The following is a 24,780-nucleotide window of genomic DNA, read 5'->3' as shown; positions in this document are numbered from 1 at the left end:
CTTGAAAACTCGCGGCGCAAAGAAGCTGCTCTGGCTACGTAGCTGAAGACGAGAAATGAATCGTGTCGAGGTTGTTTTAACATGAAATATAAATATATTTGGGTGGTATTGTACAGTCAGTGATTCGTTCGTATATACAGAATTATGTACATGCCGAACACTATATCATCCTCGAATACTCTGCGCGTAGACTCACACATGCACACACGTCTCGACGAATCGATCGGCCCCACACACGTGTCTTCGAAATAATCATCCATTCATCCGGATCCACGCATCCATCCATCCGATTCCTTGGATCCGCGAGAGAGATCACCTCGCGTCTCTCCCCATTCGCCTTATTATCATCCAGTGCTTTTATTTCCTTATTCTCGCTCCCTGCCCCCCCCCCTGCCCTGCCCCCGCCACCCACCCTCTCGAGTCGAACGGGGTATGTATTTAGCGCTCGCTTACAAATTTCACCGTTCCCATTCCTTTCTTCCTCCTCGGGATTAATTAGGACGTCTGCCGCCGGACAATTCCATTTCTCCGCGGGTTGCCTTATTGCGCTCCTTCCCTCTCGTTAGCTTCGCTCTTTTAAGTCAGCCTAAGCGGATTCTGATCGCAACGTCTCCGTCTCTCTCTTTCTCTCTCTCTCTCTCTCTCTCTCATTCTTTCTCTCTATCTTTCTCTCTATCTTTCTCTCCCTCTTTCTCTCTCTCTCTCTCATTCTCTCTCCCTCCCATCTTTATTACTATTACAGAGGCTACAGTGTTTTCCCTCGTTATCCGCGTGTTATAAACCACAACGAGGCGTCCAACTTTTTTTCCATTTTTCGCTCCCTTTTTCTTTTACTCTTAGACTTCGTGACTACAGTTTAGAGAATAAGCGTAGAAATGTATCACACTAGAGACTTGTACATTATCCTTAAATGCGTAGGTAATGTTCTTCTTACGTGTTCTTTTTTTTTTGCGGTTTTTTCTTTGCTTTCGATAATATACAATAGTAGTTTAGTCGGTTAGCTAGGCTCACCCCGCCCGCCGGGGCCGTTCGATAGCCGAGGGAGCGGGCAGGTGGGGGGGGGGGGTGGCGGCGGAGGGCGCCGTCGTCGGGGCGCCGACGGAGGAAGTCGTGGGATGTTCCGCGAGATGCGTGCACCACGGCCACGCGAGGCGACGAAGGAACGACCGCCGGAGCATTGGCGAACGACCGAGCGAGGCCGAACAACACTGACGAGCAGATAATGGCCACTCCCGAAGCAATTGGAAACGTTGGCTAATCAGCGGAACCGAGGGAAAAGAGATTCCTCGCCGGCCGTAAACGGCTTTGCGCCGGTCTGCTTCCCGTCGCGCGGCGGCGGCCCCGAAATTCTTTCCCCGCGTAGTACCTTTCCACCGCTGACGACGCCCGCCGCAGAGATCGTTAGCGGCGGGGCCGTTTCCTCGGGGAATCTGTTTACCCAAGCACTGACTGCGCGCTATTCCTTTCCGCGACTCGGTGGATATTTCTCGCTGGCGCTGCGAGCTTCGTCGTTGGGAAAGAATTTCAGCAAGGACACCCGCACCTGGATGCTTCGAATAATGGTAACCGGAGCCGCGGCGAGCTCCGAGGCCCCTAAGATTCAGGCCCTAAATCAACGAATAGGTTCGGGAGCTTGAGGAGCCGGACAGCAGGTGCAGGTCCCGCTGGAAAAACCTGCCACCCGATAATGCCCGGACGCATCGGGGATCTGCCCCCAGAAGCTTGTTTTTACAACTGTCCCCTTTTCTCCGCCGCGACCGAAAAACCTCCGGCGAGCGACAGCCGATGAGAGATTGGTCCCGCAATGCGTCCGGGCTGTTGTAAGCTTTCGCGGCGCAGTCCCGTCAGCTCGTTTCATTGGTTTCGCCAACGATAAGCGACGATTTCAAGGAGACGTTGCCACACCGACACGCGGGGAACAACGGTTCGCCAGTGACCGCGGGTGGGGGCCATCGTCACGCGGCGACGATTCCGCGGGGAAGGATCCTCGAGGAGACGCGGAAGCCGCGACGAGGGAGCGAGCACGTGGCCGGCAGAGGAATCGCTCGGTTCGGCGAATCGATCGCCGCGGTGCTGGCGCAAAAAGCAGCCGTTTCCTGCGGCTTTATCGAGTCACGGGGCTATCGAGGACCGCTCTATTTGGCGCAAAAGACCGGTAGGGGAGGAAACAGCGAGGGGGGGGGGTTAGAGAGGGGCGCGAGGGAGGAAGAGGAGAGAAGAGGAGTGGGAAGGAGGCGCGGCGGGCTGGCGGAGATAGGGAAAAGGAAGAGGGAAATGATAGCGCGAGGAAAGAACGTCTAGGAGGCTGTCAAACGATAGAGTATAGAGGCGGCAGAGGTGGTTATCGATTGGCCAGAGAGGCCTCGGGTCGTTCCAGCCAGGGGCGTATTCGGCTGTCCCGTTTCGTGGCTCGACTTTTACCGGTGGTAATTTTTGCCAGCTTGTCGCGAGGAACCAGGAGAGATCGATCGTCCACAGACACATACACGGACAGAGAAGAGAGAGAGACAGAGAGGGATAGAGAGAGAGAGTGTGAGAGAGAGAGAGAGTTGGTCGAAGCCAGAGATGGCAGGCCTTTGGGCGTGGTCCATCGTTTCAAATCGTCGGGACTATCCATAGACAGTAAGCCATAATATCCTGACGTTCGTGACACATGGACGTCTCTCCTCTTTATGGTCGGTGCTATCCAGAATTCAGCTTCCCTCCCTCTTCCCCACGCCGCCAACCCAACGTCCCCTTTTCCCGCCCTGTTTTTCTCACTGTCCTCCCGCTATCTCCCCCTCGACTATCGAAAGATCGACAACCCCTAGCGCACAGAACGACCGTCCTCGACGCGATCTACATTCGAAACGATTTTACGTAAGCCGCCGCCGCACAGTGGGGGAAACTTCGCGATTTTTTGGACAAAACCGCGAAAATAAGCTTCTCATTTCGACAAAATAAATGCAGATGTCAAGTGAAGAACTGGTATGAGTATCAAATGACAGCAATTTTACTGTTAAATGTTTTAATACAAAGCTCGTATAGACTCGCAAAGAATTAGTCCAGATTTTCAAGTTGCTTCAAACACTTATGTTATCCAAAGATCTGAAAATAATTTCAAGGCCTGGATTCAATTCCTGGTGGTGCGTAAGATATCTTTTTGTCCTCAAAATAATTGTGGTTTTTAATACGTAATTTATACAATTTTTAAAGTAGTGTTTTAGAAATAAGCTTTTCATATAAGAATCAATTTTTATTACATAAAATAGTTATAAATCCCATAATATCCTGGAATGATTTTCATTTCTATTTTACGTTGAACTATTTTGATTCTATAAATGCAATTATTAATTGCTAATAGTTGCTCATCTTGTAATTATCCTTTTTATTCTTTTTTAAACGATTTAATTCAGCTTTCATCCTCTCTTTAATTGTTTGTATTATGTATGTTTGTTTGTCATCAGAAGCGATAACCCTTCTGCTATGCTCTGTTGCACTGTAGCAGAGGCATGCTCTAACAAAGAAAAAACCGTCTAAACGTAAATAATAAAAAAATCTTTATCGTTCGTAACTTTTGTAAGTGCTGTTTTTCGAATAATTTAGTTTCTCATGTATTAGAACGTAAAAGTACCGAATTTTATATATTAAAAATGTTGAGCTTTCGACCACGAAAATGGATATAGTTCTTCAATTGACATTTGCATTAAATTTGTAAAATTCAAAAATTCCATTTCTTTAGTTTCGGCCATAAAATCGCAAAATTTCCCCACTGCGCGCCGTGGATGCCGCGCCGAGTCCGTCCGTTCCGCGAACAATGTTCCTCCTTGCGAAATATGCGGACGTTGGACCGTTTCAGAAACACTGTGGCGCACTCAGGATTTAATCTTGGGGAAGCCGAGTTGAAGGGATGAAAATATATTTTAGCTGCCTCTAATTTTACTGTCTCTATATGCATCTATTACATCTTCCATTTAAGGGACAACAAAGTCGTAATAATAACAATATCAATTGGAAAAATGAATTTAAAGAATAAAATCCAGTTTTCTTTGATTTTTTTACAAAGCAGCTTCTTTGGGGGTGCCAGGTCCCCTTGGGCCCCCCTCTGGGTGCGCCACTGTTCAGCCAAGGCGATTAAAGTGTGTAACGGTGGGGAATTGAAGGATTGTTTAAGTAGAGAGGCAGATCGCGAAATATCCAAGATAAATCGTCCGTGCTCCACCAGCTGGAAGGAGAACTTACCGCTGCAGTTCGCTCGAATCTCGGGGAAGAGTGTTCGCGAAGGGGAACCGGAGAGTAGTTGGAGAAACAAGGTCCACGGGAGAACGTGCGTGGCGAGAGGGAACAATGCCGCTGATTGCCGCGGAGGGGTGGTTTGCCAGGTATACGGAGGAGACGTTTGAAAGGCGAGAAACAAGGGTAAAGTTCGATCCGTCTGACGAACCGAGAGATCGCGGCAGCCGGTGGACTTTGATGACGAAGCACTTAAGGCTTCGGTTGACGCGGAGCCGCGTTTAACAGTAGGAGTAGGGATCGCGGAAAGATTGGCTTCGCCCATATGTGCACGATTCATCGTCGCCTAGGAGAAACTGGGAAAGTGTCCAAGCTTGGCGATCCTCGGCGAGTCCTCAGCGAACGATTCCCTCGAATATCGTAAACCACCGTCCCTTCTTCCACCGTTTTACGAGTTCCATTATCCAATTAACCCTACAGTGGGGCCCGACAGGCCCGAGTGAACAGTTCTCATGAGATTGACAAAGATTCAGGCGACTCGTGGTGTTAAGGGGGGAACCTTGTGTAAAATGAAATTTTTGAACATTTTTTTTTTTTTGTTTAAATCGATAGGAAATTTCCTCAGGAATACGGTAGAAAAGTTAGAAAGTGATCAGAGATGTTCTTGTACGTTATTTTCAAAATAAAGTGAACGGTTGTATTGGGCGGAGCGGCTCAGGTAGTCGGCCTTCGTCGGGCGCTCGGCCTTTCTGTCCCTTCTAACTGTGTTAAAACCTATACTAATGTACACCAGTTGTTAGACCCACCATAGCACTGCCTTTTTCGGCGTCTATACGTGTACATTTGTGTGTATAACGGTTTTGAAAAAGATGCCCCTTCGGCGAGGGGTCCTCGCTCATTGTCAGTTCAGCAGCGTCTCTTGAGTGAAATCGGTCGTTTACAGAGCCTTATACGAATATATACGAATAAATTGAAAATGAGTCGAAAGCTGCAAGATAATAATCCAAATTATCGTCCGAATCGTCCCAGACGGCGAAAAGCTCCTAAAAAATTCGAATTTAAGAGTGCTGAGATAGAAAGTGAAAAGACGAGCGGAGGCGAAGGAACGAGCTCTTCTGCTAAGAAAATAAAAGCTACGTCGGCAGATGTAATTATTAATTTTACACATTGTTACCGAATTATAGAATTCATAAGTGTTTTTAGTGCAATATCAGATATTTCTGTGTGCAAAACGTGTAAACAAAAACAAACATATGGAGAAACAGGCAGCCGTGGATTAGGTTTTAAAATCGCCGTTACATGTGCGTGTGGAACTGTTTTAATCAATTCGGGACCATTTCTAAATAATAGTTTCGAAATTAACCGCAGAATTGTGTTTGTGATGCGTTTACTAGGCGTGGCACGTAAAGGAATAAATATATTTTGCGGCATGATGGATTTAGGCTGTGAATTGAGTGTAAGTGCTTATGACGGCATTATACAGCATATACATACCGCAGCGCAAAAAATGTATAATGACACGTGTCACAAAGCTGTTGAACAAGAAAAACAATTGAATGAAAAAAAGGAACAACCCTTGACAAGACTCAAAGTATCTGGAGACGGCTCTTGGAAAAAGCGAGGATTTTCTTCACACTACGGTGTAACGACGCTCATCGGTTATAACACGGGGAAAGTCATCGATTTATTGGTGAAAAGTAGCTACTGCCAAATATGTACGTTTTATAAAAACGATAAAAAGAATCCCGAATATTTAGAGCACAAAGAAGATGGGCATTGTGCAGTAAATCACAGTGGGTCTTCGGGTAAGATGGAAGTAGATGCTGTAGTTGAAATGTTTCTTCGCTCTGAAGAATTACACGGAGTACGCTACAGTAATTATATAGGAGACGGTGACGCTAAGACGTTCAAGGCTATACTCGATATTGAACCGTATGGTCATAATTTCAAAATTAAAAAGAACGAGTGCATTGGACATGTGGAAAAGAGGATGGGCAGTCGGTTGCGCAATGTAAAAAAGAGTGCAAAATTAGGAGGAAAAGGAAAACTGACAGACGTGTTAATAAAAAAATTAACAAAATACTACGGTCTCGCTATTAGGCGTAACAGTGATTCTGTGATTGAGATGAGAAAGGCGATAATGGCAACATTTCATCACCTATCTTCGACAAATAAAAAACCGCAGCACGACGATTGTCCCCCCGGCGCCGATTCGTGGTGTAAGTGGCGCGTCGCACAAGCCTCGGGGCAAGAATTTGATCATCCACCTCCATTACACGAAGATGTACAAAAACATATTCGCCCAATTTATGAAGACTTGTCACGGGATGATTTGTTAGAGAGATGTTTAGGTGGACATACGCAAAATGCTAACGAGAGCTTTAACGCTATCGTTTGGCGTTTAGCACCTAAACATCTCAACTGCGGTATTAAAATTGTTGAAATAGCTGCTTTTTTGGCTGCCGGCCTGTTTAACGAAGGATTTTCGTTTGTCCTTCAAACAATGCAACAACTTAGCATAGTAATTGGACAGCAGAGCAAAAGGTTTGCCGAAAATGAGGACAAACGCCGTATTCAACAGCAGGAGCGCCGCAGCCTTCCTTGGGCCAAAGAGGCTTGTGCTTCTCGAAAAGAAGAAAAAACGGCTGAGTTACAAGTTTTTGAAGAAGAGGAAGATCTATTTTATGGCCCTGGAATCGCAGATTAACAAAAAACTGCGGTAAGTCAAAATGAATTACGATTTTTCTGTTACTCAAATTTTAAACGCATTTTTCTCGAAACGCAAAATTTCGCATGCCGTGCAACGTAGCTCAAAAACTAATTACTCGATTTTTATGAAACTTGGCATATATATTCTATAAATAATTGGCCTCAGCATGACGAGCTCCGATTTCTTTATTTTTTATGTAAAATATTGTTATTAACAATTGTTCATAACCGAAAATCCGTTTCTTTCTTCAAAACTTCGCCATTTTTGCAATTTTGAAAATTTTAATAAAAGAAAAATGTCATGCTGAGCGTTTTTGCATAAAGTAACTATTCCATTTTGATTTTTTTGTTTCAGATCATTTTTGTGCATTGTACACTGCACGGCGAATTTACAGGATGCCATTTTCAAGCCGCCATTGCACCATTATTATTAACAATTAAAATTTATAAAAAATATATTTTTTTACATTATAACGTTAATAAATGGTATTTCAAATTTTAAATCAATCTGCGCATTACATTTTCCAAAAAAAAATTCTTGAAAAACAGACCATTTACATAAGGTTCCCCCCTTAAGGCTTCGGTTGACGCGGAGCCGCGTTTAACAGTAGGAGTAGGGATCGTGGAAAGATTGGCTTCGCCCATATGTGCACGATTCATCGTCGCCTAGGAGAAACTGGGAAAGTGTCCAAGCTTGGCGATCCTCGGCGAGTCCTCAGCGAACGATTCCCTCGAATATCGTAAACCACCGTCCCTTCTTCCACCGTTTTACGAGTTCCATTATCCAATTAACCCTACAGTGGGGCCCGACAGGCCCGAGTGAACAGTTCTCATGAGATTGACAAAGATTCAGGCGACTCGTGGTGTTAAAGAGATATTTCTTCAGCATTTCGTTTCTTATATTAAATATTTTTTTTATAAAGTTTCAGGGCAACAGATTACGCGCAGGCTAAAAAATTTTGTTCTCAAAATGTCCATGTATCTCTAGATTCGGAGATAAGGGCCCTGCGAGGCCAACGTTGGGCAAATTTTTTATTGAAATAAAATTTCGAATAGGGAATAAAAGTTTAAAAAAAAATTATTCGCATAAAAATTAACCCGAGTTAACTCTACTCGACATATATGACGAATCTTTTAAATTTCTTTACCTTTTATTCCATATTCGAAATTTTCACGCGTGCACTGTAGGGTTAAGACAGATTTCTCATCGATGCTTCTACAACCGCCTGCGCAACAAAGGACACTCGGAAAAACGAGGACCACCCCCTTTAGCGGCTTTCCCGGGAAAAGGAGCCACCCTCGGCGGCGGTAATCTCGTAAACTTTACAAATCAGAATCGTCGAGCTCCGAAAATATTCTAGAAAATTACTAAGGCCGATTTATTGGGCATTCTGAGCGCAGAGGGAGTCGGTGAAAGAGAAACTTGGGCAAATATTGGAAGCGACCTGTGCTATAATAGCTGGGAGGGAAAAAAGAAAAAGGGACACTCTTCACGGAGCGAGGCGATATTTACAATTGGAAGAGTTACGCGGACAGTGGCCGCAAGGGGTGTAGTTTGAAAAGCTCTGGCTCGCGGGACGGGGGGGGGGGGGGAAAGGAGAGGAAGAGTACAGCCTAGCGGCGTCCGGAGACTCGGTAACTCGAAGCGAATTGCAGGGGCAAAGGATTACCGGCTGGCATCGAGCGTGCGTGTACGCGAGGCGCGTACAAAGAGCAGCGAAACACCGCGGCGTTATATTTGCCGAATCGTTCGGTGTACTCTGCCTCTTCCTTTCCCCCCTTTCCTTTTTGTACACGGAACACAATTCTCGGTGCGTCAGAGGAGAACCGGTCATTGTTAGGTGCGCGCCGTGCTTCTTAAGCTTAGCTTTTCATTCGGTGGAGGGGCTGACGGGTCCTCCCTCCTTCTCCCCCGTCAGGCCCGCGGGATGGAGAGATCATTCAGTGGGTACGGACCGGCAGGGGTATGGTGAGGACGATTTAAGAAAAATTCGCGTAGAAGAGAGGAAGAGAGAGAGAGAGAGAGAGAGAGAGAGAGAGAGAGAGAGAGAGAAAGTGGAAGAGGAAGTGGTCCACCCACGGCCAAAGCGGAACGCGGGCGCGCACATTGTAATTCCAGGCCCTCGGCTTGGAGCCGAAGAGGGTCTCGGATCAAAAATCGCTTCGGGTCGCTTTGTACGCGGCCGGTGGTGGTTTCTGGCGCAACTACCTGCCGACCAGCCACGGGGATTCGCTTAGCTCGCTCGTTCGCCTCCGCCTCGCCTGCTGCTGCTCCTCGTCCCTTTGCAACGGAGAGGAGAGCTTTACCTTTAACCGCGTACCTGCCCGGCCCTCCCGCCCTGTTCGCGGCCCAGGCCCGTCTCTACCTACTCCGTGGCCGCGTCGCGCCGCTCCCCTGGACCGGGTGCGTTCGGAGGGGTCCCCGGGTTCCACAGAAAAAGCCTTCGGTATATATCTTTACGAGCGGGGCCATAAAAGCCGTAGGAGTTCGCCCGTTTCTCGATTAACTCTCCTCCCCTCTCGCTCTCTCCCTTTCACTCTGGCGGGGTGTATGGATCGTGTTCGACCGGCCACGATCCCTTATTGTCGTGTGTACATTCTTCGAGCCCGTATAATACGCGAGCGAAGGAACGCCGGCGGTCCGTCGGAACCACCCAGTCTCGCCTCTGCTGGAAAAAGCTCCGCAGCAGCCGAGAGGAAGGTTGACGATTTCCAGACGAGGCACACGCGCGCGCGCGCGCGCGCGCACACATGTTCACGCGCTAGCGCATGCGAGGATCCGTTGGCCGTACCCTGGAGCCACCAGGGTCCGGGTACAGCCTGGTGGTCGAATTGTCATCCCTCGTCTCGGCTCGGCTCGCCTCGCCGAAAACTAAATCTTTCTCTCCAAGCTCCGCTCTCCGGCGTCTCTCTTTGCACCTCGCTCCCCCGGATCTTCCCCGTACTCTCGTTCCTCCGTCTCCTCGCCGTGTCTTTCTCTACTCTACCCTCGAGCGTTCTCCTCGCTTATCCGAAGCATCTCGTGTCCCGCGAGAGCAACGAGATCTCTCGTCGGTTCGGTACTTCGCGTCGGCCTCGACCCCCTCTTCGCCCCCGGCCCGTCCCTAGATCCTAAAACTCTTCAACCTTCCCCCCTGCCGCCTGTCCTCTTCTAACCAGAAAGGAACGCCGTCTACTCCCCGCCCCCCCCCCCCCCGGACCGATAAATCCTATATATCGCGATAAACGAGGAGTGAACGTTTGCGGGCTCGGATCGATACATATACGCTCGCTCTATGCGCGGTCCTCTAATCCCAGCAGCCGGGCACGCGCGCTCGCGACGCACGAATAGTTTTTTCGTTTAGGAATGCGCTACGCGCTGCGCGTCTATCTTTCTCACTCATTCTCTCTTTCAATCTCACTCTCTCTCTCTCTCTCTCTCCTTTCGGCCTACCATTATCTACACACGCATCCCTCTCTGTCTTCTCACCACCTTCCCTTACATGCAGTCGCGTCAACTCGCGATCGCGCGCGCGCGCGTACTCGCGACGCGATCCGGTCGATAGTAATAATATAATATATATGTATATATATATATATATATATATATAATTATACAGGAGATTAGGCTTTGTATTCAGTCAAAGTAGCGAGGGCGCTAGCTCGTTAATATATTAATAATTTGAGGCAGTTTACGTCATTTGTTTTTAAGGCCGAGTTAACAGTAGTGAACTATAAAGGTGTGCGCGCGCGCGTCCTGTCGCACGCGCCCGATTATTTAATTCGTTCGAGGGTCGATCCACGCACGGCGAGCCGACCGATCGAACCGCGAGGGAGGAGGACGCGCGGAAACCTCCGACAATTTGGTTCAGTTTCGTGCGAGCAGAAAGAGACAGGGTAGAAGCGCGTCTTTCCCTTCCTTTCGTGCCGCGGAACTGGCATACTTTGTGCTCTCCCTCTCCCTCCGCGCCCTTCATCGAGCCGCGCTCCCATTCCCTCTCCCTCCATCGGTCGCCCCGTCGCACAGTGGGGAAATTTCGCGATTTTACGGCCAGAATCGCAAATATCAATTTTTCAATTCGACGAAATAAATGCTGATGTCAAGTGAAGAACTGACGTGAGTATCAAATGCCACCATTTTTAATGTTAAATGTTTTAATACAAAGCTCGTATAGACTCTCTAAGAATTAATCCAGATTTTCGAGTTGCTTCGAACATTTATATTGTGTTATCCAAAGATCTGAAAATAATTTGAAGACTGGATTCAATTCCTGGTGGTGCGTAAGATATCTTTTTGTCCTCAAAATAGTTATGATTCGGTTTTTAATAAGCAATTTATACAATTTTTAAATTAGTGTTTTAGAAATAAGCTTTTCATATAAGAATGAATTTTCATTACATAAAATGCTTATAAATCCCATAATATCCTGCAATGATTTTCATTCCTATTTTACGTTGAACTATTTTTCGGATAATTTAGTTTCTCATATATCGGAACGTAAAAGTGCCGAATTTTATATATTAAAAATACGTTTCCAGATTTTGACCACGAAAATGGACATAGTTCTTCAATTGACATTTGCATTAATTTAGTAAAATTAAAAAATTTCATTTCTGTAGTTTCGGCCATAAAATCGCAAAATTTCCTCACTGTGCGTCGAACTTTCGTGAATCGAGCTTTCGTGCACGCACAGAAGTACGTTCCCGTATTCTAGCGGAGGGCGAGGCACGTTCGAGCACACACATTCGCCCTGTCTCCCTCTTCCCGCTTTTTTATTCTCTCCCTCTGATTCTCCTTCGTCTCCGTCGGACACGTAGCGCGCACGTGTACTCGCCGAGAAGCTCCACCAGGTATTCATTACTCCCCCTCTCCCTCCTTACGCATTAAGTTCGTTATTACGCGCGACGTAGGACAAAATATTTCATGCCAGACTTTTCTCGTACCCGCTTGCGGAGGAAGCACGTTTCGTTACAGTGTAAATATATGCCTTGCTCTCGCCGGCTACGCAACGATCAAACAACAGACTTTTGCGGGCGAACTGCGGAGGTGCGGGGCGATGGCAGGGAGGAAGAAAAAGAAGGGAGAGGAACACGGAAAAAGAAAAGATAATGATCGCTCGCTGAACGCAACGTTTAAGTAAAGAATTACCGGAACACGACCGCACATGCCGTATATCATTTTCCTTCCATCTGCTTTTCCATGCTTCCCGTCGCGGAGCAAACCTAAAGCTAGCGACTCCCCGCGGAATCGGTCGAGAATGTAGAAGGACCATTCCTGCGAGTTCTTTTACAGAAAACCCCACGTTTTTCTTTCAATTTCTTAGAGAAATATCACCACCTCTAGGATCCCGCACCGTGCTCTGGAGCAGCCCCCTGTACAAGTGTACTCGCGCGGCGTAGAAATCCCGCGTGGAGCGGTTCTAAACCGGAGCGGGCGCCGGAATGGAGACGAAACGTCCGCACGGAGCGCGAGGGACTCTAAACCGAAGCGTTCGGTGGGAAGGGCCGAGAATCCGCGAACAGAAAGAAAGAAAAAAAAAAGAGAGGACGGGTGCGCGTCCGTGCACGTGTCTACGCGCGGGCACCACCAGCTACGCACACCGAGAGCCGCGCGACGAGGAGCGGGTCTGTGCTCGCCTTATCTCCCCTAGAAAAGATGTCGCGTTCAACGTTCCCTTACGTAATCTCTCCCTGGGCCTTTTTAAGGCCAGCGGCGACGATAAACGCGGGTCGATCGACGGGAACGATTACACGCGGCTCGCGTAATCTAAATGCAAGAAGTAATACTGACACGGAAAGGAAAGTCTTCTTCTCCGCCCGTCCCGGGGCGAACGGGAACAGAGAGAGGACTGTGGATTCGTAGAAACTGTAACAGCTGGGGGACAGAGACGCGCGCTGTTCCCATGCTTTTGGCACACAGAGAGTCACACCTCGGCTTCGCCTCGAAACCGCCGCGTTCGAATTTCGTCGCGCATTTTCCATGACGTAACCGCGCCGGCGGGACGCACGCACACGAGGGCCCCGCGTCGATTCCCGATACGCGAGACGAAAAATTTAACGCGCCGCTCGATCGTATCGCCGTCGCTGCTTGACATTCGACCGTCTCTCGCCGGGCGACAAGAGTTTCGTGCGCTCGCCGGAGCCCCTTTTCTTTCGACACACCACAATCGAATTCTATGAGCGTACCCCCTTTGCATAGTAAGCGGTTCACCGAACAACGTACAGGGTGTCTCGAAACGCCAGGCATAACCTCAAACGAGTCTTTCTGGTAGGATTCTACGGTTCGGGAAACGACGCGTGGAGCTTCCAAATCGACTGCCTCGAAAGCGAAGGTTACTTAGAGGGCACTCTACTGTCCCACGTTGCCGAATGGCTTTTTCGAAGGAAACTGATACGCCTCGAGTGGAGCCACGTACTCTGGAAGAGCCTGTAGAAGGAATTAGAAGAGACGCAGAAGGTTACGTCCGCCTGATGGCAGATTACGACGAAGCCTCGAGAAAGAGAGAAAAAAAAGGCGACGGTGGGAGAAAAACGAAGAGCGCGACGATCGTTTTAACGTCCTTATAACTACCGGTCTTTTTTTCTCCGTTTCTTCGCGTTCCAGTCTCATTTGCGAAATTGCTGGTGTTCGATCCGCGGGAAGGCGAGACGCGGAGAGAAGTTTTAGGAAAGTTCCGTGGTCGACTGTCTACTGGGGAATTAGGAAACTAGCGAGTCTGTGCTCTGCGGAAGAAGGCGAGGCGACGCGAGCACTTGTTTCGCGTCGGAACGATACTCTCCGTCGACGACGATGCGTCCATGCTTTAAGTAAGGTGAATGTCCCAATTTCTGCTCATTTAAGACGTTACTCGTCAGATAGAAGATGTAGAAAATTTGTTTGCGATCAAAATTTGCAGAGTAATTAATTCTTTAATAATAAATCAACCAGTCGAAAACTATTTAAGATAGATATTTCAAGATGTTTAACTACTAGTAATTTGTAATTAAATAGAATGCTTTCAATGTCCGTATTTCTGCTCACATAATATGTTACCTTTTCAGGTTAAAATAAGTTACATCTTTTATGGAAAAGGATAAAATAGTGATAGGCAAAAAATAAAATGCCTTCGAATAGAAATAGAGGTTACAGCATACATTGAATTGTGAGGTTATGTTACTAAAATTTTGGTGAGTAAAAATGCGGACACGACGGTGATTCACTCGACCCTAAACCTACTCACCAGTTTTCTACTTAAAAAAATTAAAAATATTAAAAATATCTAAATCCAGAGCACAATACGATATCTGTTTTTGTTATTAAATAAGAACTTTTACTGCAAAAACTATTCCTTGCCCAATTATCGAATACTAATAGTGACCCTTTTTTCCTTATCACAACCAGCTAGAACACGATCCAAAAATCATGAGCCTCTCGTTTTAAAAGTTTTTCGTTGCTTATGCTGCACTTTGGTTAGCCCCAAGCTCACGCAACACTCGCGTAAATGTTCAAATAATTTAGACTAATTTTGTTGTAACTATAGTACAAACGTGACGCTTATAATAATAAAAAAAAAAAACGAAATGAGCAGAAATGGGGACACGAGCAGAAATTGGGACATTCACCTCAACTGCGTTTAGGCCCTGTATCCGTTTTGCTTCCCTCCGCTCCGGCGTTAAGAGGCCCGTTCCCTTTGAACGAGCAAAAACACCGGGGCGGAAATGCTCCGTCGAAATGGACGACGAAGGGTAAGTGCCGGGAACGAGCTGCTTGCTCTTCCAGCGGGCCTGTGCTTGCCAAACAAATTCACGAAGACGCTGTGCACACGTAGCAGAGAATTTTTTTTTTTCAAATGTATTTAGAACCGCCAGGAGGACGGCTTTTTCCTGAAAACTTCTAAAAGCCCTCGATAGTTTCGAGCTGAAATATTGCGAGGTTTAAAAATAACGTTTGAAAGGTATCCCAGCGTTGGCGCGGAGGGGAACAAGGGGGGGGGGGGAAACGAGGAGAAACCGTGAAACGAACGAGCGAAACCTTTTGAAAGACAAGCGACAACGTTTCTCTGCTCGCGACGCTTCCTAATTACCTAATGTCGACGTCATATTATATAACGAGTTCGACGGGGGTTTCAACGAGGCACAATAACGCCCTCCTTCCTCCCACGTCGTATAAATATCCATCAGAGTGGATGAAGTTTAACCCTCTGCCGAGTTCCAGCAATCTATAATCAGGAAACGTATTCGCTATCGACCGGCTGGATGGCGCACGATTGCGCCTCCTCCGTGTCAAACGCGATACGCGTTAGAGATATACAGGGTGTCCCGAATCACCGTGCGGCGACGGAGGACGAATTCCCGTGCAGAAAATCGAGCGGAATTTTTAGAGAAGCATTCTGTTTTCGAGGCAATCGATCTCGAAGCCTTCTAGAGGCGCGAGTTACTTTAAATCTCCGCCGCGAGGATTTCCATTGGTCACGATCGTCGATTAACCCGACCCAGAAATCGCCATTTGTTTTCCCCGAAGGACGACCGCCTTCCTTCTCAATTCAGCCGCGTATTTCGAGGCAACCCTGTACTAAATCGCCCGACGCTTCTCCCCCATCAACCGCCTGCCGTTTCGAGCGCGAGCGGCAAAAACCACGCGAGGAGCTTTCCCTACAAAAATAAACGTTCTTCCGCGAGTAATCAGCTCGCGTCGCGCGCTTCGAGGAACCGAGCTCGGGTGAAGTTCGCAAAAGCGCAGGAGAACCGCGGGCAGATCGTTAAAGTCCGCCGCACGGCTCGCTGAAGAAAATCATCGATGGTCGTTATCGTCGCGCCTAGTTTCCCCGTCCGACCGAGCGCGTGCAAGTGCCTACCCGCGACTTTCGATTTTTCTTCGGGGGGATCCCCTAACGAGCGTTTCCCCCCGTTTCCCGAAATCAGGACCGCGGACGTTTCTCCGCGTAGACGGGTGAAATTATAGGGTGGCGAGCGGCAGGCAGCTCGCGTTATCGGTCGACGCGTCACACAGTGGGGAAATTTCGCGATTTTTTGGCCAAAAGCAGCAAAATAAATTTTTCAATTCGACAAAATAAATGCTGATGTTAATTGAAGAACTAATACGAGTATCAAATGACACCAGTTTTACTGTTAAATGTTTTAATACAAAGCTCGTGTAGACTCGCAAATGTTTATGTTCACGTGAGGTTAGATTGATCGCAAAGAATTAATCCAGATTTTCAAGTTGCTTCAAACACTTATATTGTGTTATCCAAAGATCTGAAAATAATTTCAAGGCCTGGATTCAATTCCTGGTGGTGCGTAAGATATCTTTTTGTCCTCAAAATAAATTTGTTTCGGTTTTTAATACGTAATTTATACAATTTTTAAAGTAGTGTTTTAGAAATAAGCTTTTCATATAAGAATGAATTTTCATTACATAAAATACTTATAAATCCCATAATATCCTGCAATGATTTTCATTCCTATTTTACGTTGAACTATTTTTCGGATAATTTAGTTTCTCATATATTAGAACGTAAAAGTACCGAATTTCATATATTAAAAATAAATGTTGAGCTTTTGACCACGAAAATGGATATAGTTCTTCAATTGACATTTGCATTAAACTTGTAAAATTAAAAAATTTAATTTCTGTAGTTTCGGCCATAAAATCGCAAAATTTCCCCACTGTGCGTCAGCCTAACGTCCGCGTGCCACATGATCGCCAGTGCTTTCGGACTACGAGTCGATGCATCCTGCTCTCCCTCGCGCAACCCCTGTGCGTGCGTGCGTGCGAGCGTCGTCGTCGTCGTCGACGTCGTGTCTCGGTTTCGTCTCTACACACCGATCCCCATCTTGACCGCGCCCCCTTCACGTCTGGTCTGGTCGCTCTATCGTGCGCCTTTGTCCCTCTCTCTCTCTCTCTCTGTCTCTCTCTCTCTTTCCCTCTGTCCCTGTTCATCCCGTAACCGCCCAGATCCGTCCCGTCCCGTTCCTGTTCCCGGTACCCCCCGACACGTCTCTCGTTTCGCCTCGCCTCGCTTCGTCTCGCTTCGCCTCGACTCGACTCGCCCGTACCGCCGGTGCGGTCGTGCGGTCACGTTGATCGATCGTTACCGTGTAACGAAATACGGTCCCCGTCCGTTTCTCCTTGAGCGCGCTCTTTGAAAAGGGCGCAGGACAAAAAAGACGAAGAAATCCTGCCGGTTGCCCGGCTCTCTCGGACCTCGGGTTTCTAGAGATGTTCCCGAGAGAGAGAGAGAGAGAGAGAGAGAGAGGGTAAGAGACAGCGAGAGAGCGTGCACGCGAGAACGAGGGCGAAAGGGACCGTTCCCCCCGGCCCCCACCGGTAGAGTAGGACACAGCCACGATCGTTGTGCGACGCAGCACTGTCATTTCCTGTATGTGCTCGCGAAACGAAAAGCGGAGAGAAGAGAAAAAGAGAAAAAAAGAAGGGCCTCCGTCCCGTCTGTTCTCTCCTCTTTGTTCGGGGCGATCGCGACGGGTCGGATCCCTTCAGACCACGCCGGTTTACATCTCTGTCCGTTGCGTTTTTTTTTTGGCACTTGCGATTTTTACCATGATTGTCGATCGGAGGTTGCGTAATCGGTTAGTTCGCGAGGAACGAGCGCGACGGGAGAAGGTCCGAGCCCGACGCGCGGCCGGGAGTATCGACGCGCGCGTTGGCTAATGGAATTCTACGAGCTAATCGTTGAAAAAACGCGCCTAATACTATATACCGGTAGTGTTTCGTTAGCGCCTACCCTCCTCCCCACCACTCAATCACCGTGTCCCATCGATCGAACGACCTAAAAATACTATTGTCGAGCGACGTTCGCGATCCGTCGGTATTCGAGCGAACAGGAAAAAGACCGAAGGCCCCGGTTATGTACATTCGAGAGGGCGAATGCGATAGGATAATGGCTGTCGGACAGAGAGGCATCCCCCGCGGCTCGGTTTCCAGAACTTTGAACCGCAGGGAAATCTTGCCCGGCTTCGAAAAGGTACGGACTAAAAATAAGTCGTTAATACGGGCCTAAGCAAATGGATTTTTATACCTGAGCAGCACTAGCGTATCGCAGGTGGATGGAATCGGTCGATGCGTACGGGACGACCATTTCAGTTGTCTCGTTCCCTCCATCTGTCCCTGGCTTTCGAGGATATATACCGCGTGCACGTGCGTGTGTGTGTGTGTGTGTGTGTGTGTGTGTGCATCCACACGTTCGTGTGTTTATTCTGCGGCTTTCTGCTCGTCCGTCCGGCCACCCGCACACTGCCAACCAACCATCCAACCCAACACGGCACGGCACGTACGATCGTCGCGTGTGTAGCGTCTGTGTGTTATGTACGCTGTGGACGATACATAGGCATATACACGAGAGCACACGTGCGAGCGTGTACAGGTACGTATATGCGTATAGATCCCCGTACATAGCGGAGGATATACGTAGGTAGGTATACGCGGAGGATAGATGCACATATGTAGCCCGGTGGCGTGTGCTAGACCAAACCCGTATGCTCTTTAACGAGTGGAAGAGATAAGTCGCACAATAGGGAAGAGCAGAGCGTCGCAGCAGCCGCCGCCGGGATTACGCGAGCAAACGAACGGTGCTGGGAACGGGCTAGGTCTCGAGCGGGTTACCGGTCACCTAACTCTGCGGCAAAAGCGCGTGATAGCCGGGCGTTTCGTAAAAACCGGCCGCTTGAAGGGCATGCAGCGAGGTAGCATGGTGCCTGTGTATCGTGCTGGCGTAGACGCTGGACACGCTGCCGGTGGAGGAGACGCCGCTAGAGCCACCGATCGACGACGACGAGGAGGAGGTGGACGACGACGCGGAGGAGGCCTGGTGGCCCAAGTGGGACGCCGCTCGCGACAGCAACGTGGCCGACGGCCGTCTGTACGGATGATGAGCGACGACCGCGGAGGCCGTGGCCACGCGGAGATGGCTCGACGAGCCCGAGCTAGCCGCGTTGTACGTTTGCTGATAACTCTGCCGCAGAATGCCGGAGATCGAGGTGGCCGTCGGCGTGGCCGACGAGGAGGAACTTCTGTCGCTTTGGTGAGGTGGTTGATGATGCAGTTGATGAGTCGTTCGGTGCTGCTGCTGCTGCGGCTGTTGTTGCTGCTGCTGTTGCTGTTGTTGCTGATGCTGATGCTGATGATTGTGAGCGCGCATCGCGCGGAAGTAGTGTTGATAAATACCTGATATGACTGCCTTCTCGTCCGCGGAAATCAGTTCGGCGCCGGAAGTGGTCGGCGTGACCGTGCTCTGCTGCGGCTGAGGCTGCTGCTGGCCGTGATGAGGATGAACGTGGGGTCTGTGATGCTGGTGATGTTGCTGCTGCTGCTGCTGGTGGTGTCGTCTCTGCTGTTGTTGTTGCTGGGATAGGGTCGCGGCGGCATTGAGGGCCGCTCGATAGGAGGCCGCCATGGCCGCGGACATCTGGCCGGAAGTGGACACCAGGCTCGAGGCGGAATCGGTGCTGGCTACCACTGCGGTGGCCGATAACACAGCGGTGGCGGAAGTGGACGAAGACACGGTCGAGGTGGCGACGGAAGAGGCGACCGTGGCCGCTGCGACGGAGGAAGACGAGGAACCAGCCGCGGTGACGGTGTTCACGACGTTGACGACGCCGCTGGCCGTGGCGCTCCTCCTGCTGGTCCTTCGCGACGAGGATATAGGCGCGTTCGCGGGGGGCGGCAGATTGTTGACGAAGGGGCTTCTCCTCTCGCGCTCGGCGCGTCGATAGTAACAGGGATGTATCATGAGCAGGGGTTCACCGCCGCCCGGCGGTGGCTTGGCCTGGCTGGGTAGCTCGTACTCGACGCTGCAGTCCACGTGGAGCGGCTGCGAGTAGTCCTTGTAATCCTTGTAGGTGCTGACAGCCACCGCAGCAGCAGCGGCCGCGGCTGCCACGGCTGCGGCAGTCGCCGTGGTGGTCGCGTTCGCGTTCGTGTTGGCGTTCACGTTCACGTTCGCGTTCGCGGTGGTGCTCGAGCCGACGGCGGGGGTCGCGACACCGGTGGTGTCCAGGATGGTCGAGGCACCCGGTAGGACGGTCTGCTGCTGGCCCGTGGACCCTGTCGCCCCGTGGTGGTGATGGTGATGATGGTGATGGTGGTGGTGATGATGATGACCGTGTCCGTGCATAGCGGCACCTACCACCACTTCCTTCTCGTAGCAGGCGGCAGCCATGTTGGAAACCTCCTACTATCCGGGCTTCCGCCGTCGAGCCGTCCCTTCTTGCGCGCCCGCTGACCAACGACCCACCTCGAACGCTAGGCTCTCATTTCGTGGGATCCTCGCGATTATTCTCCCCAATGACCACCGACAACTCCTCTCCGTCTCGCCCAGCGTTGGAACCGACGGAATCCTTTTCCACGTAACAGCCGGAGACGTGCCGTGCCGCGCCACGCCGTCCGCGATCCACCGGCAATTCCGTTTCCTCGCCGCTGCACCCTTTATCCCCTTGCGCTCGTCTTCCTCGCCAAGCGCGAGCTATAATTCCCTCGATCCGGCCGTGTCAGCGATTATAACGCTCCTCTGGGTGTCAAACGAGCCGGAGAGCAACGGGTGCCATTCATTTCTGCAAGAGGGTCGCCTTGTCCAAGGGTTGGGCCAATCGGGTATATCCAACACCGAGGAAGCCTCCAACGTGTGCGAGGAAAGGCAGCGTTCTATCGCATATTTCGAGCGAGACAAGGAAAGAAATCGTAGTGATGCGCTTACAACGATATACGAGACCGAGCACCAGCTTTACTCCTCTGTTCCCTCAAGATCTTCCCTTCACCCTTCCCCTAGATTCTATCTTGCTCCGTAATCCACGCTTCACCACTCTGTCACGAGCCGTACGTGCGAACCTCTCCGTTCGCTGTATCCGTTCATCGCGTTCGCCTTCGTTTATGCTCCTCGTAAATTCCTGGACAGACGAGCTTTTTCGTCGACGGTCGGATCGACCGCCGTGGGAACGGGCGAAGGCTGCTCGTCCGTGTATTATATGCCGACGGGCAATGGGGCTCCGACGTGCTCTCTAGCTGGGCGTAAACGTCGCTCGGCTCCTACGTTTCTGCCAGGCCCCTCGCGGACACCGTGCCACGCCAATGTTGCTTCACGCTCGTGTCGCGTCGAGTTTACGTGAACACGCTCCTTTTCCTCGGATTATCTGTCGTCCGTTTTACACACACCACACACAGCGACACAAAAGAATATTCGACCGAGGGACACGCTCAGGCTTCCTCAGGGAGGTACGCCATTGCTGCGCGTGTGTCAACTCGTCCGGCGTATCGGTTACGCGTACACACACGCGAGGCTGCGCCTATGAGCACTAATATACATGCGCCGTACCCGCGTATATATGTACGCGACGCACCGACTACAACTATATATACGTAACTCGATCGTCCCGTACAGACTGCCGAGCTGCGACTGAAAGCCGAGTTCCGCTCGAACCCTCGTGTCGGCCCCCGACATTTTGCAACGCCCTCTTCCACTATCCCTATTTCCTTCTCTTTCTACCTGGCTGCCGACCTCCTCGCCCACAGCGTGGTCGATCGTACGGGATTAAGGGCTGGTGCCCATGGAACGCGACGCGATAAACACCACCCCGAGGGGCCGGCCTGATCGAGGAGTCTAGTCCCTGCGCGACCAAAATCTCTGGTTGCTTTTCAATTCCGGCGATACAATATTCCTTCGAATTTTTGGAATCTTGCTGGTAGAGAGCTTAGGATCTTTCGATAACCCGGACCTTTCGATCGAACGACGTATCGATTCGTTTCAAATAAAAATCTGTTTCAAGGGCGAAATTATTTTGTTGTATCTTCGATTTAAATATTGAAGGGAAATGTAAGGATAAGAATATTTTTTGAATAAATTCTTGGTGCTAGAATCGTTTTGCGATTCTTTACCTTATCTTTGATCGATAACATGAATAATCTACCCTATCTGTGGAGTGAACGTTCTCCAGAGGTCGCTATTGCATTGGAGAAGGTGGATGGTTGCAGTAAGTTTGAATAACCCGCCATAGCAATCTAGGATAGAAAATTCAGTAGGTATGATGGTTCATTTTTCATTCTATCTTTTGCGCGTACCAACACATTCAAAAATCGTAAATATACATGGAAAACGCGATTTAAATACCCATAATTTAAGTACCATTACTAACAGCTAACTGCAAATCCCTACCACTCTTATCTATCGCAGCAGAAGACATTTAATCCGCACTATCGGCACGTGTGTGATAAACAGAAATCTGCTTCGTGTCACTCTTATCTCATAAATATACAAAAAATTCCTCTTCCCATCCACAGTTGTTACAAACAATTCCTCTTACTATCTCTCCACTCGACCGTCACTTCATACCAAAAATTCCGTTTACTTATGTACTTTCAGTAGCATAGCATCGAACAATCTACAACGCAAATCCTCCTAAGACTGATAATGACGTTCTCACAATCGATACTCGGAAACGAACATTCTGGCAAAACAGTGCTTACGTTATCCAAGAGAAATCGCCTCCTCGGAGAGGACATCTGACGCACGTTAGAGAGGAACGCCCGACATTACGATTTTCGGTCAGGAGTTTCGTAAGAAATCCAGTGAATCAGATGGTATCACGAGCGGAGGCGGAACCGGAGCAAGAAGAGGGAAAAATTGATGAGATAGTACCGTACCGAATGACGTCACGCGGCGTACATCGTACAATTGCCGGACGGTGGTGGTAGTGGCGGCAAAAAAGGGGAGAATGGGAAGAAGCGCAACGTGGCAGCCAATAACGGTATACCACATGTAACGTTCCTGGCGCTCGACCAGTCGCGGCTAGGGCTGGTGCAAGCGTCGCTTCTGCTATGTACCGTGACCGGGCGAATGCTGCAGGCCAGCAGTTCGATTACATCAGCTAGAAAGCGCAGAGCACGGGATATCCCTTGGACCAGTTTTGTTATGAATCGGTTCAGTCGTTTGCCGACGGCGCAGAGAAGGAGAACGTCCAGACGACACAAGCTCGCGGCCAAGTTATAAAGCAAGTGATAGAGGCCAGTTCGTTCCATATTGGATGGCAGATTATGAGCGTACTGAAGAGCGTCATCATCACGCTGCCTAAGGGCCTGGCCAAGGTGCCTGGCGGGATTCCGGGCAACGAGTTCGGCAAATCGGTGCCGAAGTACAATTTCACCACCTCTATATTGGCGGACAAGAAAATGGACCCGAGGAGAATGAGCAAGCACGAGGACATGCAGGACGACGGCGTGCTCTTCAAGACGGACGTCTGCGTCCGCGGGAAGAAACGGAGGCTGGACCACCTCACGTGGGAAGAGAAACTTCAACGGAAGTATGTGTCGACAACGCGAATTCGGGATTTGCTTTCTGACTAATTGGAATCGGGATTCGGGAATGGTACTCACGGGTGGGATTTTACTTTGTAGGAAACTGAAAAACAGAGTTGCAGCTCAGACCTCGCGGGATCGGAAGAAGGCCAAGCTAGACGAATTAGAAGACACAGTTAGGGCATTAAGGGAGCATAATGAATTGTTGACGCAGGAGTGCACTGTGCTTAGGTCACAGAACGAGTTGCTGGTCACGGAAACGAAGAGGTTAAGGAAGGAGAGAGAGACAAGGAACTCGGGAGAATTGATCTGCTCGATGTGCCAGAGTCGTGTCAGCTGTGCTGTATCCTCGCTGGGATCTACAGTGTCCCCCATACACCCTCTGCAGCAGGGTGGAACAACACAGCTGGCACCGTCCCTGACGCTAACCCCAGGAGCAGCAATCCTCCTGAAGATACTGACCATTTACCTCCTCTTGAAGAACTGTTTGGCGACCTCCAAGGGGACGATTACATCGAGCGACTCGAAGAACTTGCAGAAAGCCTTCTGCGAGAGGTTACCGCAGAAGTGGAAGCAAATCCTCAGAGAACAAATGAACAAGTGAGTATTCAACCAATATCGCGCCAGTACGCCACGCTGTACTGTGCCTTCTGTGATACAGATCTTACAGGAATGAATGAATCGTTTGAAGGGAGAAGGAAAAGTTTACGCTACAAGTATCCCTTTGGGCTTGCGATTATTATGCAGGATAAAGGTACCAGTAGTTGATCGTCTATCAGTAGTTGACAACTTTTCAGAAAAACGTAAGAAATAAGGTTCTTAGAAGTGGCGAACTGCGAGTATTAGAAGCCGCGGCGAGCTGTTGAAAAGAGGTAGTTGCACTTCTAAAAACCTTATTTTTCACGTTTTTCTGAAAAGTTGTCAACTACTGATACATGGTCAACTACTGGTACCTTTACCCTAAATAGCTTTTGACTGTCATTAAACGTTTCATTCGTTTCTAAATCAATATTCCCCATTTACCACTCAGTCTTCCCTTCATTAATGACATACTGATCGTGTCCTGCGCAGGTGTCAGTCGAGGAAGATACCACTGAGAAACGTGACCATTCGGAAAGAGTGGTGGGGCAGGCACCAAAAGATGTGGAAGCCAGTAGAGCCTCTAGAAGCATGAACACCTACCAATCGTGGCATCCTGTTTCCAGCACAGCTACTACACCTTGTACCGCAACCGTAACGGCACCCGTGTCGATCAAATCTGAGGTCGAAGTAAAGGAAGAGGTCGACACGCACGATCTCGACACCGTTTACGGCACTTACGACGAGTCCACCAACTCCATCACGATTATTTACCCAGGGGACGAGAACAGCGTGGGCATTCAAGAGTGCGTTCAAGAAGTGAGCACGGACGGCGCTTGTTCGACCGAGGATTCGTCGCATCTCACACCCAATTACCCTTATTCCAATCAGTTCTCACCGTCCTACACGTGCACGGACTCCATGTCCCCGTCGAGCATACATTCCGAGGACGTGGAGAACAGGTTCGCGCAGACGAGACTGGACTCGAACGCGTCCGATTGCGGGTACGAGTCCCACGG

General features: G+C 49.4%; 2 protein-coding genes and 1 long non-coding RNA gene across 4 annotated transcripts; 2 read left to right on the top strand and 1 right to left on the bottom strand.

Annotated features, from left to right (window-relative positions):
• Positions 1-2,534: 2,534 nt before the first annotated feature.
• On the top strand, positions 2,535-5,785 carry LOC143368600 (uncharacterized). The gene is made up of 2 exons (XR_013085260.1): positions 2,535-4,469; positions 4,764-5,785. It is a non-coding gene; the product is annotated as an uncharacterized LOC143368600 (long non-coding RNA).
• Positions 5,786-7,091: 1,306 nt separating this feature from the next.
• LOC143368594 (uncharacterized) lies at positions 7,092-22,453 on the bottom strand. 2 transcript variants are annotated; one of them, XM_076811483.1, is made up of 2 exons: positions 14,497-22,453; positions 7,092-13,701 (listed from the first exon to the last, which is right to left on the bottom strand). In XM_076811483.1, the coding sequence occupies exon 1, from the start codon at positions 20,055-20,057 to the stop codon at positions 18,510-18,512; it is 1,548 nt and encodes a 515-aa protein (XP_076667598.1). In that variant the 5' UTR covers positions 20,058-22,453; the 3' UTR covers positions 7,092-13,701; positions 14,497-18,509. The 2 variants fall into 2 exon arrangements, with proteins under 2 accessions (XP_076667598.1, XP_076667599.1); XM_076811484.1 differs by having other exon boundaries at positions 14,503-22,453.
• A 253-nt stretch (positions 22,454-22,706) lies between these two features.
• Positions 22,707-24,500, top strand: Xbp1 (X box binding protein 1). The gene is made up of 3 exons (XM_076811491.1): positions 22,707-23,187; positions 23,282-23,782; positions 24,254-24,500. Exons 1-3 carry the CDS (start codon positions 22,922-22,924, stop codon positions 24,354-24,356), a joined length of 870 nt encoding a protein of 289 aa, XP_076667606.1. The 5' UTR covers positions 22,707-22,921; the 3' UTR covers positions 24,357-24,500.
• Positions 24,501-24,780: the final 280 nt, after the last annotated feature.

The sequence above is a fragment of the Andrena cerasifolii genome, chromosome 4 (assembly GCF_050908995.1).
Source record: "Andrena cerasifolii isolate SP2316 chromosome 4, iyAndCera1_principal, whole genome shotgun sequence".
NCBI classification, from domain to species: domain Eukaryota; kingdom Metazoa; phylum Arthropoda; class Insecta; order Hymenoptera; family Andrenidae; genus Andrena; species Andrena cerasifolii.
Note: the sequence above shows the minus strand (reverse complement) of the source record. Positions and strands in the feature narration are given on the sequence as shown.

Excerpts from the sequence above, each read along its gene's own strand:
- Xbp1 (XM_076811491.1), top strand. The coding sequence starts at position 22,922 with ATGAGCGTACTGAAGAGCGTCATCATCACGCTGCCTAAGGGCCTGGCC. Across the intron at positions 23,188-23,281 it reads GAAGAGAAACTTCAACGGAA|GAAACTGAAAAACAGAGTTG; the intron begins GTATGTGTCGAC and ends TTTACTTTGTAG. Across the intron at positions 23,783-24,253 it reads CTCAGAGAACAAATGAACAA|GTGTCAGTCGAGGAAGATAC; the intron begins GTGAGTATTCAA and ends TGTCCTGCGCAG.
- LOC143368594 (XM_076811483.1), bottom strand. The coding sequence starts at position 20,057 with ATGGCTGCCGCCTGCTACGAGAAGGAAGTGGTGGTAGGTGCCGCTATG.